Below are 14,959 nucleotides of genomic sequence, written 5' to 3'. Positions count from 1 at the left end.
ATGCTTAGGTAGGCCGTGGCATTTAAACGATACCCATTTGGCACTAAGGGCCTAAAGTGTGCCAAGAAAACATCCCCCACACCATTACACCACCAACACCCCCCTGCACAGCGGTAACAAGGCATGATGGATCAGTGGCGTGCACAGGGGAGGGGCTGCAGGGGCCGCGAGTCTTCAAAAATAGCTACACGAGCGTCACGAGCAGCAGGGCAGCAGGTAAGCTAATAGGGAAAATAGACATTTATCCTACATGCTGCTACTGTAAGATTTGCGACAGCATGTGAGTTATGCTTAACTAATTCGTAAAACTAGATTTCAGCTGCTTTCTGAAAATGTTCTCATACTTTCTGTAATGTTTTCATCGAAGGACAATGTTACGTTACATCCTCGTGTTATTAGTTTGGAGAAATTCATCTAGTGCAATGAAATCTAAGACCATGTCCATCTCTACTAAAACTAATTTTTTAAAAACAAATGCAATGCTATGTTCAGAAATTATTATATGAATTTTATTTCATTTGAAAAAGTTAATGTGTTAATATGAACAACAAATTGCACATGTGAAAAAAAACTGCAATTAAACATACTGTAACAGCCTAGGTCCCACTTAATGTCATTCCAAAGAGCCATTAGTATAAAACTGGGGTGGTGGGTATATGAAGTCTATGGTTGTAACTATGGTAACAATAAAATGCTGAAAATAAAATTTTCCCCTTAATGTCCAAAATCACTGAAATTACAGGGATTTTACACATGAAACAAAAACTAGTACATTACAAAACTAATAGATCTGTGGATTTTAGCTGCTTTCAGTTGACGCCTGGGGCCTCATTTATAAAGCGTGCGTACGCACAGATTTGATCGTAAAGTTTGTGTACGCAAAAATCCACGGCAAAGTGCATATTTATAAAAGCTGTCTTTGACGTGGAAAAGTGCTTAGCGCCACGTCAGGGTCTGAGCAGACGTACGCACTTTTGCTTGTCTGATTGCTGCAGGTTTTTGGAAATATAAGCCATTCTTGCTGTTTGAAATTTGGTTTAAACATTGAGAAGTGCTCTTTTATATGTCTGTGACATTAATTAGGCATTGTTTAAAGGCGGAGATCTGAAACTGCTCGGCTGCGCACAAGTTCAAGTTCATTTGCGATTTATAGATTTGAAAGGGGTACGCGCGTTTTTTGCGCGTACGTACGGTTTATGAATCACACGTACGCATTTTTTATAAATGATCGTAAGATCAAATGTAGGATGGTTTTTACGCAGCATTTTATAAATGAGGCCCCAGATCTTTTCTTTTGACTCCTCTTTGGTTTAGCCACCGATCCATTTTTACGCTATTAAAACAGAATGACAAGAACTGATATCACAAGTACTACTTGATTTCTGGTATGTGATTAAGTCATCCAGAGGATTAAATTTAATCTGTTACTACCCGGCACTGATGGAGGCCAATTAAATAATTATATGGGCAGTTTTCAGGATTCTTGTTTTTAATTACTATTGTAGTGAACCATGTAAACAAGAAAAACTAGTCAAATGTATAAATGATTTCAACAATTAGATTATACAAGCATTGTAGCATTAAGAAACATTTTATTAATTGCAGGTGTGTATTTGTTTGGCACATTCTGGCCAGATGTCACAGATGAGGCTTAAAGGGTTAGTTCACCCCAAAATGACAATTTTATCATAAATCACTTACCCATGTGTCGTTCTAAACCACCAAGTCTTTAGATTGTCTTCAGAACACATTTTTAAATATTTTTGATGAAAAGCGAGTTGTGTGACTATCCCATAGACTGCAGTTTGATTTACACAATCAAGCACAGAAAAGAATGAAAGACATCACCAAAAAGGTCCATGTGCAATCGGTAGTTAAATAATAATAATATGAAGCAACAAGAACACTTTTGTGCAAAAAGAAAACAAAACAAACGATTTTATTCAATAATTTGTTTTCCTGCTTGGTTGTTCAGTTTGCATTCACGAGCAGACTACAGCACATGCTGCTGACATCACCTGCAAAAAAAGTGTTCTGAAGGACTTTACGTAGGTTTAAACGACACATGGGTAAGTGATGTATGATAAAATTGTCAAGGTAAACTAACCCTTAAGCCTAGTCCCAGAATAAATTGCTGAGATTGCTTGGCGTTGCTTCAACATCTGTCAAAATGATCACAAATCCCTGAAAGAAAGAGTCACAATATGGCATCAGGACTGTACAACAGTAAATCATTTAAAGGCCACACACATCATTGCAGAAGATCTTAGTTACGTACAGTTATGTCATTAGTTATGTCATTCTGAAGTTCAGTAGCTAAAACAGTGAGAACACAACTCCCTAATATGATGATGGTTCAATGTGGCTCAGGATCCAGGAAACTCAAAACCATAGCAATATTCTCAACAGAAGATATTTAAGCTGTTTGGTTCCAAAATGCGATAATATTAACTTGCAATCTCATTACTGATTGGCTGACTTTGCTGCCACTAAAAAATGTAGCCAATTATTTTAAAGTGGAGGGGCAGTGAGATGCCTGTGATGTCATAAGCATCAGTTTTTCAGATTGGGCCGTTTTCTGGCTTACATTTCTAAAAGAGGAATTTCTATGAGACTGAGATGTTTAGCATGTCTAGCACTTTTTGTATGTTTGTGAATGTGGGTAGACTACCATTATTCAACAAAGACAAGGTAAAAATGTTTTTTCATTCTCTGTCCCCTTTAAAATGCTATGTGAAAGTTTGTAACAGAAAATAGTGGTTTTCATCTTGTCACTTTCTTGGTTTAGAAAATAAGTTTTTACCGAAATTACTCAAAATGGATTTATTGCATTTTGGAACCAAACTGTTCATTTGTTTCATTAAAACAGCACACTAACCCTCGTGATGCTACACTCACAGAAACCAATTTACAGAGCTCTCTTCAGAAAATGCAAGCATACAGTATAATACAACAATGATGTAATGTGTTTTGATAAGGTCTTCAACCGGTCTATTGTGTCAGCATTAAATAAACCTATAAAAAGCGAACACAATGCAAACAATGCACTCACGTTTTTAATGATCATGTTAGTATTAATCAGACTGAAGTCCTTCAGCACAGGTAAGGCAAAGCCAGCCTTCAGCTTCTCTAAAATAAAAGTTACACTTATTCAGAATGAAACTTACATTTTTCTTCAAGTAAAACATCAACCAGGTAAGCATTTATTTGTTTGGCAAGAGCATTTGTGACCCGTCACGGAAACCAGTGTCACAAGTCGGCAGCACAAGTTTCGAAAAAATGAGAAACAAAGTTTTTTTTTTCAAAATTTGTGATTTTCGTTTTATTGCAGAATCTGTTAGTTGAGATCACGAAGTAGCCTCTCAATGTTTGAGATAGTAGTTTTTATACATTTAAAAGCATACATTTTGCGGTTGAAATCGGCTTGTTTTTCCAGAGATTCTAGCGTGCACCGGGGGGGCGTCGTTGTCTGTGTGTATATTTACATACTGTATAAGCTTGTGTTTTCACCTCCGCCCCCAAAGGGAACTGTGTTGCTCCTGAATAAGGATAGTTCACCCAAAAATGAAAATAATGTCATTAATGACTCACCCGTATGTCATTCTAAACTCGGAAGACCTCCGTTCATCTTCGGAACACACTTTAAGATTTTTTTACGTTAGATTTAGTCCGAGAGCTTTGTGTCTCCTCCATTGAAAATCTATGTACGGTTTCCATGTCCAGAAAGGTAATAAAAACATCATCAAAGTAGTCCATGTGAAATCAGTGGGTCAGCTTGAATGTGTTGAAGCATCAAAAATACATTCGACGGCGCTGTTTGGATTATCTATTATACTACCGCCCTATTTTAAATACAAACTTTGAAGGCGGGTTCATGTGTTTAACGAAGTGTAATCTGATATACCCTTACATGTTACGATGTAAATAGTCCTCAGATTGTATATTATATTCTATTACCATACGGTCATGCGAAATCTGATGTAAACAATAGACTATATATCTATATTTCACGGATAATACGCATTTGTGGACAAAAAAGATCATTGGATGATTCACACATCTGAAACAGACTGGATTCGACTTGTGATCCCCACAAAGGTAAAAGTCCTGTTTATTTTTGCATGTTGTTCATTCGGACTTCTGTAATAAAATACTACATATGATGCTAGAACATCTGTATCTCAAAACGGCTTTACAGGGGGTATGGCTTAGCTAAATGAGATGTAAATGAGCCCTATTATCTCTCCAGGCCGGGAAAAGTGTTAACTCTTCAAATTTCTCAGCATTCTCTTTCTTGAATGTGTTATATTCAAATGGCCACAACTTCTCCAAATCTTATCAGATTTTCATGTGTTACACATCGTTGGAAAGCTTAGAAACTGCACTTTGAGAATAACCGAATAACTCAAAATGCCCCAGATCGAACTTGTGTCACTACTTTCCGTGACTGGTCACATTTACACAACCTAAAGTGAATAATTGTCAGAAATGGTTTATAACAAATTCTGTATAGTTTGTGTATACTACTATATAGTGTATAGAAATTCTTACCATTTAATGTTGGAAGAACAAACATGTTCATCGCTATCTTTATCGCTTGTTCAAGTGGTGCTGTCTGAATAATGACCAATTAAATGAAACACAGCATTATTACAGGTTTATTATATGCTAAAAAATAATAAGAGTCATTCGTTTTGTCGTAGATCTCACCTTGAAATCACCAATTTCAGATGATCCAAGATTCAGAGTTAAACTTCATGCATTGGTCAGGGAAGAAGACAGAGGTTTACTCAACACTTAACAATCTTTTAGATAGATCAATTTTCTATTTTTTTTTCCAAAGAACTATGGAAAATTAAATAACACAACACCTACAATAATACTTCAGTGATAACCCAGCAGAGAATAGAGAGACTTCAAAACAGCACAAAAACTCACTTGTTCATTTTTAAAGCTCCGGTCAGGTGTTCGTTTTCAATCTGAGCGTTTCCACTGAAGAAGCCGTCCTGCAGGAGAGTCAGAGATTCAACACTGTAATAAACTGAAGCTCTGCTGATCTTAATGTCTCTCGTGTGTTTTAAGGCAAACTCACTACACTGTCGTAGCAGCGGTCATAACTGAGCAACACAACATTGACAAGCTGCAAAAACTTCAAGACCTCTGGTGGTCAAAAAGCAGTCAAGACCAACAGCAAATAAACATTTTCACACATAAATCGTTGCCTTCTGTGGCCTATGCGGCCTATCTCTATCTGGCATATCGTTGCTTTCTATGGCCTATCTCTATCTGGCATATCGTTGCTTTCTATGGCCTATGCGGCCTATTTCTCTGGCATACCGTTGCCTTCCAAAGGCCTACGCGCCCTTTTACCACTAGGCATATCGTTGCCTTCTGTGGCCTACGCGGCCTATCTCTATCTGGCATATTGTTGCCTTCTAAAGCCTACGCGACCTTTCCCACTTGGCATATCGTTGCCTTCTATGGCCTACGCGGCCTATCTCTATCTGGCATATCGTTGCCTTCTGTGGCCTATGCTGCCTATCTCTATCTGGCATATCGTTGCTTACTATGGCCTATGCGGCCTATTTCTCTGGCATACCGTTGCCTTCCAAAGGCCTACGCGGCCGTTTACCACTAGGCATATCGTTGCCTTCTGTGGCCTATGCAGCCTATCTCTATCTGGCATATTGTTGCCTTCTAAAGCCTACGCGACCTTTCCCACTTGGCATATCGTTGCCTTCTATGGCCTACGCGGCCTATCTCTATCTGGCATATCGTTGCCTTCTGTGGCCTCTGCGGCCTATCTCTATCTGGCATATCGTTGCCTTCTATGGCCTACGCGTCCTATTTCTCTGGCATATCGTTGCCTTCCAAAGGCCTACACGGCCTTTTCCCACTAGGCATAGTATTGCCTTCTATGGCCTATGCGGCCTATCTCTATCTGGCATATCGTTGCCTTCTAATGCCTACGCAGCCTTTTCCCACTAGGCATATCATTTGGCTTCTACGGCCTACGCTGCCTATCTCTCAGCCTATCTCTCTCTCTCTCTGGCATATCGTTGCCTTCTATGACCTAAGCGGCTTATCCCACGGCCTCTTACGGCATCTGGCAATGTCACTAGATAACAATTTCTCTTATCTCTGTTTCAGGAACCTCTAAGAAACACTGTTGGGTAACGATCATCGTTATCAATTTTTGGGGATTAGACTCTGGCCTGTCTCCATCTTCAGATATGAACCACAAGAATCCGTGACCCCCCGGATTCGAACTATGGTCGGGGCCTACGCTATGTTATATACTATGTTACATTCCAGCCTTAGCTGCGAACTACTGTTAAATAAACTCTTATCAATTCTTAACCTATCTTCGAGTCTTTCTGGTAGAACTCCATTTATACTATTAGCACTGTTATTGGCTACCCATATAGCAATAGACTCTACATGGGACTTTTCCAAAATCGACAGCTCTGGTGTGGATCTGTCCATAGTAGATCCAGAATCTATTGCTATCTGGGTGGATCAGTTCCACATTGTCAGTGGATGGCACAAAGTAATACAAGATCATGTAACAATATTATTAAACAGGTTTGATATAACTCTGCACTAAACATACATCACTGACAGCAACTAGCACTGATTTGGCCTCGATCTGGGAGTTTAGTTGCAGTTTGACCTTTCAGTGTAGATGATGTAATACTGCCCAGATATCCTCCACTTGTGAGTGGATTTTAAACTCACCACATCCAGTACGAAGAGAGGTACCAGACTTCCATCCTGTTTAATAGCAGAGAACTTTGCTGAAGCCGGTATATGAACGTCCAGCTCTTCTGAGTTGAAGGAGAACATTGGTGTCTCGCTGGCATATAACAGCACCTGTATCTCTGTGTCTGGATATAATGAGGCCAGCTGAATACAAATCAAAATACACATTATTTATCTGATAACAAATTAAAAACAGCAGTCACACGTTTAGTGCCATCACCCTACTATTGTGGACTCTATACTTCTTTAACATGTAAAATAAATTCTTGGTGTCCTCAGAGTACATATGTGAAGATTTTTCTCAAAACACCATATAGATAATTTATTATTATAGTATGTTAAAATTGCCACTTTGTAGGTGTGAGCAAAAATGTGCGGTTTTTGGGTGTGTCCTTTAAAATGCAAATGAGCTGATGAAATGCAAACACTGATCGCCATATTGGTGGTTTTTTGAAATTGAAACTCAATTGTGCTGTCAATTATTTTCTTTCTCTATCGCTGTGTGTGCTTATGTGTGCATTCTGTAGTTTGTTGAATTGTTCATGTGTAATGGTAATTTTTTTTAAAGAATAGTGTTTTTAGAGAAAGTTACTGGAGTCTGCTCCCGGCGTTGCATCCAGACATTATGAATAGTGATGGTCTAACACAGGCCTGTACTGGCCATTAGGAGGACCAAGATAATTCTTGGTGGGCCGGTCTGCTTTTTTGGTCTCGAGGGCCGGTGCTGTCATGCCACCGGGTTGAAGGTTGCTCTAGGCTGCCTGGCACACAAAATATTATCCAGCCCCACAAATACAGATAATTTTCTTATTTAAGCCTATAGACATAATTTTTTTTATTTTACCATACTCTTAACATATATTTGCCTTACTGTAAACCATTAAACCTACAATCAACTGTTTCTTACTTTGTTGTAAAAGCTTTACAGGGTATTTAAGACAGACTTGATTAAAGAAATCACATTCTTGTGCTGGAATGTCTCAATGCACTCTGTAGATATAATTTGGCCAGGACTTGTAAACTTTAATCTGAGGTACTGAGTACAATGTTTTACATCTTTTCTGACTTCTAGCGTGAACACACAGTTTACAGCGCTATAGCTTTAGGCTTTTTTTTGATAAAACTAAAGCTGCTGATCTCCGCATCTTTAATTAGTTTAATTTTGCGAGCATGTGGAAGTTGCGCAAGCTTATTTCATCAATTGCGCTGAAATATCAAAGAAAGCTCTTACATGCACATGTACAATACACTGTGCAGCATGTTTACTTATAACATAACATTATTTTAATATTATATTTCAATTTCGAAGTCGCGCCAGTGCTACCTTTAATAAAATGTAGTCGCGTAGACAGGAAAAATACTTGCAAACTGCAAAAATTTACTCCTAGTCTGTAGCCCTGTGAATGCAACTTTGTAAAACGTGTCTGGTTTTCTGATTTAAGAGACACATTCACAAATGATGTCAGTGCTCGTCGCTCTTGTTCACTATCTATGGATGTTGTTCTGCTGGATGTAGGTTCGTGTTGCAACCACCCTGGTATGAGACCTGTACTAACTTGAGCAACAGCGCAAACTGTGTATTAAAACAAAAAGTGTATTTTGAAGGCATAACGTAACGCCTGAATATTCTATTCATAGACGATTGTAGACGAAAATTAAGAGAGATTTTATCTTAGTTTTTATTTTATGCAAAACATAAACATATATGTCAACAATAATGCATGTTAATTTAGTTTTAGTCAGCGTTTTTGGACATCTGTTCAGTCTCGTCATTGTCTCGTCTTAGTCATAGAATCAAAGGTCGTTGACGAACATATTTAGTCTCGTCTCGTTTGACGAAATTAACACTAATTAAGTATTGAGTGCTGTTCATACTTTAATGTCCATACTTTTCAGTTGGCCCAGATTTTAAAAAATCCTTTCTTTGTATTGGTCTTAAGTAATATTCAAATTTTCTGTTTCAGTTATAATCATCAAAATTAAAAGAAATAAACATTTAAAATATATCAGTCTGTGTATAAGGAATGACTATACTATACAAATTTCACTTTTTGAATGGAATTAATGAAATAAATCAACTTTTTGATGATATTCTAATTATATGACCGGCACCTGTATAGGGGAAAACAAAAACACATTTGTTCCCTTCCAGTAGTTTTTGAATAAGTTTAAATGTAATAATATTAAAATACCTTATGGTAGGGCTGCATGATAGCAATGACAATAATGGTTTAGGCTACTGAATTTGCACTGAATTCGAAATGATATATTTGAAAAATACAATAAATTGCAAGGCTGCATAGATCAGTTTACTATTGTAGACTTATGTGGTGGGTTGCAACTCAATTGTTTCTGCGTATTAAATTAACAATGCGGTTGTTTTATTTTTAAACTCAATCGAAAAGGCCAATGAAGTTGTTCAAACAGGAGTTGTCATTAATGATATACCTACACCTGAACTAGTAGCCCTTCCAGAAAGGTTATTTTGTCGTTGAGTCAGTTTCTGGCAGGCTAGTTGTGATTAAACCAAATAAACCCACTATAGAGTTTACTACAGTTTCTCTCTCTGTACCTGATCTCATTGTTTTTGAGACTGCAGATAAAAACAGCGACAGTGAGTGTGTTGTTGCATTAGAGATAGAAACAGTAGTGATGGGCAGTCCGGCTCTTTCCATTGATTCGGCTCTTTCGGCTCAAGCTCCGGCTCTACATTTTAGTGATGGCAGTCCGGCTCTTTTCATAGATTCGGCTCTTCTGGCTCGGCTCCCTTAGAAGAGCCGGCTCCCCTGCCTGCGTCTGAAGATTCGGCTCTGCTCGTTCGCTACAAAGAATAAGCTCTTAGAGCCGGCGTTCGCAAACGACGCATCACTAAGAAACAGAGTCAATCTTAAAAGTCCCAACAAAAAGAAAAAAAAGTGCCAGAGCAAGGTAATTAAACAAGTTAAAAAGACGAAAATGAAGCTGAAAGTTTAATCTCAGATAATGATGCTGATTCTACAGACTCAAATACCTCTGACTGCTCTTATCTTTCATCGCAAAATGAAAATGAAAAGAATACATTATATAAAGTTGATGAAATTAGCACATTCTTAAAAGAAACTAAAGGACTACCTGTAGTCCAGGAAAGTTGATCTATCAACTTTTGTGAATGATGCTAAGATGTTCATGAAAGAAGGTGCATTTGTTGTTAAAAAGTTTACCGTCTCAGGAAAAACTCAAAAATAAATCATTAAAATAAACAACAAGAGGTGGTGTAACTTCTATTTTTGGCAAAAGTCTTAGCTTTGCTAGCTGTTTCTTTTAATTTTTGTTTTTTAAAAAAAATAATTTATTATGAGAGATTTAAAAATTGAAAGTCTCAATTTAAATGGTGCTAGAGACAGTCAAAAAATAATAGTTTAGTTGCAATTTATAAAACAAAAACATTTTGATGTCACTTTTGCTCAGGAATCTCACAATGATTCAAAAAAAAGTAATTTGGTATCAGGCGGAGGTGTGACTATTTTGTTTTCAAGGTAATCATTACCCATTTCTTGTGAATTAGAAGAAAATAAGCTTGCAGACTTGTTAGGTGTGAAAGCACAAGATGTGTTAATTCGCTTCTGTTTTAAAGTATTACACAAATTGATGCAGAATCTAAATTTTCCTTTAACCTAGAAAGAAAAAATGCCCAAAGTCATATTATTTACTTATTGTGCTCTAATCAAGGAAAACAACACAAACTTGCTGTTACTTTTAACTGAAATGTATATAATTGTGAGTTGTCTCAAAGAGAAATAGAAAATTCCACTTTTTTTAATGACCTTACTTAAATTGGAGAAGAGTCTAATAATATGCTTGAACATTCTCGGTCAAAAGATGAATTATACATGGCTATGATGAGTATGGAAAATGGGAAGACTCTTGTATTGATAGGATTCTCATTGATTTTTATTAAATTGTATGGCCATTGAATGGTGAAGTTTATTGTTCTTGATATCTTAAATAAATGATGGTTACCACTAAGCTGTAGAAGGGCTCTTATTACTTTGTTGCCTTAGAAAGGCGATCTTTAAAATATAAGCAATTGGAGACCAATATCTCTTTTATGTGCAGATTATAAAATATTATCAAAGGTTTTAGCTACTAGGTTAAGCAGTTTTTAAGTTTAAGTTTTTAGTCAAGTAATAGTTTCTCAGAAGAACTATTCTATACACAATAGTTCAATCTTCAATGTATCATTGGTCTGAGATGTTCTTGAGGTTGCAAGGTTATTGTGTGTTAATTGTGGTTCTGATTTCACTTGACTATGAAAAACCTTTTGATGGTGTTGCACTTGTTTTTTTTAAAGAGATGTTTTAGAGGCTTTTGGTTTAAGTCAGGATTTTATAAATATGACTAAGGCCATGTATCCTAACACTGACAGTATACAGCGGGGAAAATAAGTATTTGACACATTTTTATCAGTAACGGGGTTAAGAAAGATCAAGTATACAACTTGAGTCATAATAAATAAAGTGAAATGACCCCGGGAATAAGTATTGAACACAGTTCTGAGAGAGAAACCCTGTACCCTATCAGTACTAATTGATATCAGCTGCTTTATTCCTAATTAATGGCCTATAAAGGCTTCTCATTACCCAGGAGGCACACAGGAAAGACTTCATGATGGGTAAAAGCAAAGAACTCTCTCAAGATCTTGGTAATCTTATCGTTGAAAGGCATTTTGATGTGAATGGTTATAGGCGCATTTCCAGAATACTGAATGTTCCTGTGGCCAGTTTATAGTGAAGTGATGCACTACACAGGGTGCTATAATTATATCAGGTTTTCAGAGTATTGATTCCATGGATGCATCTTTAAAATTATTTTTTAATATGGAAAGAAAAAATGGGCAAAATAGATTTATTCATGCTCTACGCTCTGAAACCGGAGTCTTTTTGCTTAATCCTGTAGAGCTTTGGAAGAGAGTGGTTAAGTTTATAGATGGTTTCATCGGACGCACGTGATACACGTCTGGATCCGAACCTTACTTCCGGTTTCGTTTTTTTAATGGTCTGACTAGTTGCTAAACTGATCTCTTGAACAAATGCCTCGTCGAAAATAACAAATGTTTTGGTTTCCTAGGTAATCTATGTGTTGTTTTGTTTGCTTGTTATATAAATAAACTATGTTTAAAGAATTTGTTGTTATTTATTATTAGCGGAGTTTACCGGAAGTTACGTGCGGACCGCGACAGCGGCTTGTTTATGTTGTTACCGCTGAAACGGTCTATAAGGATTTATATAAGAGTGAATTACTGGATACACAAGGTCTGAATAACGTTTTTCTCAAAAATATGCCGCAGGTATCTTAAGAGGCAAATGTTGGAAATAGTAAAGCACTGTCGATGGAGGAACTAGAGAGAGGTCTTAAAAGTATGGAAAATGAAAAAATGCCCAGGATTGATGGTATTTCAATATATTTTTATAAAGTTTTTTTGGCAGAGGTTGGTCCGGACTTGTTAGAAGTTCTTAATCAGAGTTTAATTGATGGACAGTTACCAAAAAGCTGCCGCAGAGCAATCATTACTTTGCTCCCGAAAAAAGGGAGATTTAAGTAAGATTATGAATTGGAGGCCTGTAAGTTTGTTATGCAATGAATACAAATGACTGTCAAAAGCCTTGGCAAATAGATTAGGGGGAATTCTATATTAAATTATTCATTGAGATCAGACATATTGTGACCCTGGCTGAATTTTTTTTATATATATATTTCTTTTATTAGAGATATTTTGGATAATGGCAAGACTTTTTCGGAATTTTGGTTTAATTTCAGTCGATCAAAAAAAAGCTTTCTTTAGAGTCGAGCACAGATACTTGTGGAATGTTCTTAAAGCTTTTGGTTTTAGTCCTAATTTTATATCAATGATTAAAGGAGACATATCATGCTAAATCCACTTTCTTAGCTCTTAAATGCATTTTGTTGTATATTTGTAGTGTTTAGAAGTACATAAAAGTTGAAATTAGTCTCTTCAGGTGCTTTGTTGATATCTTTATATTCTGTTTTGGTCATATTTTCCAACCTGTTCTGATTTTTGTATTATCTATTACGTTTTTTGAACAATAATGTCACAGTATTTGCAGCGGAACTGCCAAATAAGGACATCGACTTCAAGCCCTACACTACGAGCAATCCGCCATTTTTTATTTCTCGCTGCGATATTGTAGTCCAAGCTCAAGGATGCAGAAATTACGAGAGAGTAAATCAAAATGTTCGGTTGTTGAACCTGTGCCTGGTTGAGTTTTATTTTTCACAGAAATGTCATTTTTTAGTGCGCGAAGCACTTCAAGGATAACTATTTCACCAACCTCCACCAGTATAAAGTAGGATTTGCCGATAGACTTTGTCTGATTGAGGGGTCAATTACTTCTATCTTTGGAGACGACGAGCAGAGCACTTCGGTAAGCTGTAAATAACTTTAAAAACAGTAAAGTACACGGTGGTCATGGTTTAGCAGTGCTGTTCCTCAATCCGAAGGCTGCAGCCTGAGAATGTCGCATGTGGTCATCACCCGGGATTAAATTATAGCATATTACAACAACTTACAATTAACTAAGAATGATAGTCAACTATATAATTGTTAATATTCGGAAATAAGACAGCCGGCATTAACACACCATTGCGATACCTCCATATGAAGACGTTGTTCTGGGGCAGGGTATGACGTGCATTTAAAAAGACAGTACCAAAACGAGTTGCTCTCAGATGCACATCAGAAAAGGGGTAGAAAGGGGACCTGTGGGGCTATAATAATGAGTAATTCAGACCCAATCATTGCAGTTTCACTTTATATAGACCACAAATAGATGATTTATATGTAAAAAGGACAGATTTAAAAGCATGATATGTCTGCTTTAAAGCCTCGTATTGTGACGTTGAGAGTATGTTGAAAATAAATGGTGACTTATGCTCTCCCTTTAAGGTAGCCTAGAACCTCTTTTAAATAAATTAAAAGCAGAGATGTCAGGTGTGGTTATGCCGAATTCCACCTATACTGTAAAATGGCCTCCATAATAAATGATGCATTTAATGGAAGAGTTTAAAAGTGTTTCTTCAGCAAAAGTGAATTGGCAAAAAGTGAGGCCATAAGTGTTGGGAGTTGGTTATGTGGTGAGCCCATTCTTCCAGCTGGTCTAAAATGGACCAAGGATGGTTTTAAATATTTGGGAGTTTGAGAATGTTGTAAAGAAAAATTTTGAAGATGTTATTTAAAAGGTAAAAGGGCGTTTAAATAAGTGGAAGTTTTTACTTTTGAAAATGTCTTACTACGTATACTGACCTGGGGAATAAAGATGCTAAACTGGCTGGTGTTCAGGTGGATTGGCGAACTCTTTGGTATCTATGATAGACAAGGTAGTTGAATTTGTTTTAAAGAATCAGTATTCTCAATATTATTTCCACAATTGTCATTATTTATCAAATATTTGGGGGAAATATTATATTTGAATGATACAGTTATTTTCTCACCATGTCATCTTTAATGTTAATCTGAAAAATTCCAGAGCTGAAGTATGAATATGCTGCTGAATTAATAAAAAACTCAGATACACCCAGTGCGATCATGTAGTTATCTGTGGATTGCAGGTCAAAGTCTTTAGCAGAGAAAGGCGGTTCAGACGGAGAGCTGCTGCTGTAAAACTCGCCCTGTCACATCAACAGCGTCATATACATTAGGCAAAACAACAGATCTGAGATGGGAAATATTATGCAGTACAGCCTATGTGACAGCTAATATTGTTCTTCCTTCATTCACCTTCATTGTATGATGAATTTAACATGATAACATGAAATTAATCATTACTTTATTCTTTACCTTCATGTCCAACTGAATGTTGTCATTTGTCACAGAAGGAGAGGATGTGAGAGGGATGCTCAGATATATATACTGATCCACAGCTAGGTTGACTAGAACAAATAATAAACGTTGTAAAGATTTTCTGGGCAGATGGACAAGTATTTTGCTTTTAATATTATACTGTACAGAAATGTTCAAGTGGGTGGGCCTGTATAAAACAGTGTGGGCAAAGCATATATGTGACCCGTGCTGTCCAAATGTGTTCGAATCCGCACATTCTAATTTTGAGCTACAGGCAAAAGACAGTATGTCATACAGTGGGTACGGAAAGTATTCAGACCCCTTTAAATTTTTTACTCTTTGTTTCATTGCAGCCATTTG

General features: G+C 36.8%; 1 protein-coding gene across 4 annotated transcripts in view; it reads right to left on the bottom strand.

The window, feature by feature from the left end:
* Positions 1 to 491: 491 nt before the first annotated feature.
* The window catches only part of LOC135782677 (bactericidal permeability-increasing protein-like), a 29,908-nt gene continuing 15,440 nt past the window's right edge, over positions 492 to 14,959 (bottom strand). The window contains exons 8-17 of one of the 4 annotated variants that reach the window (XM_073812007.1): positions 14,597 to 14,688; positions 14,251 to 14,427; positions 14,063 to 14,122; positions 6,739 to 6,906; positions 4,939 to 5,006; positions 4,711 to 4,753; positions 4,552 to 4,615; positions 3,053 to 3,129; positions 2,108 to 2,184; positions 492 to 2,018 (exon numbers count right to left, since the gene is read on the bottom strand). In XM_073812007.1, coding sequence (XP_073668108.1) covers positions 2,116 to 2,184; positions 3,053 to 3,129; positions 4,552 to 4,615; positions 4,711 to 4,753; positions 4,939 to 5,006; positions 6,739 to 6,906; positions 14,063 to 14,122; positions 14,251 to 14,427; positions 14,597 to 14,688 — 818 coding nt within the window. In that variant the 3' untranslated portion in view covers positions 492 to 2,018; positions 2,108 to 2,115. Of the gene's footprint in view, positions 2,185 to 3,052; positions 3,130 to 4,551; positions 4,616 to 4,710; positions 4,754 to 4,938; positions 5,007 to 6,738; positions 6,907 to 14,062; positions 14,123 to 14,250; positions 14,428 to 14,596; positions 14,689 to 14,959 lie in introns of all 4 variants that reach the window. The other 3 variants (XM_065293126.2, XM_065293125.2, XM_065293128.2) reach the window with 3 other exon arrangements.

Source organism: Paramisgurnus dabryanus, chromosome 15 (assembly GCF_030506205.2).
Source record: "Paramisgurnus dabryanus chromosome 15, PD_genome_1.1, whole genome shotgun sequence".
NCBI lineage: Eukaryota > Metazoa > Chordata > Actinopteri > Cypriniformes > Cobitidae > Paramisgurnus > Paramisgurnus dabryanus.
Note: the sequence above shows the minus strand (reverse complement) of the source record. Positions and strands in the feature narration are given on the sequence as shown.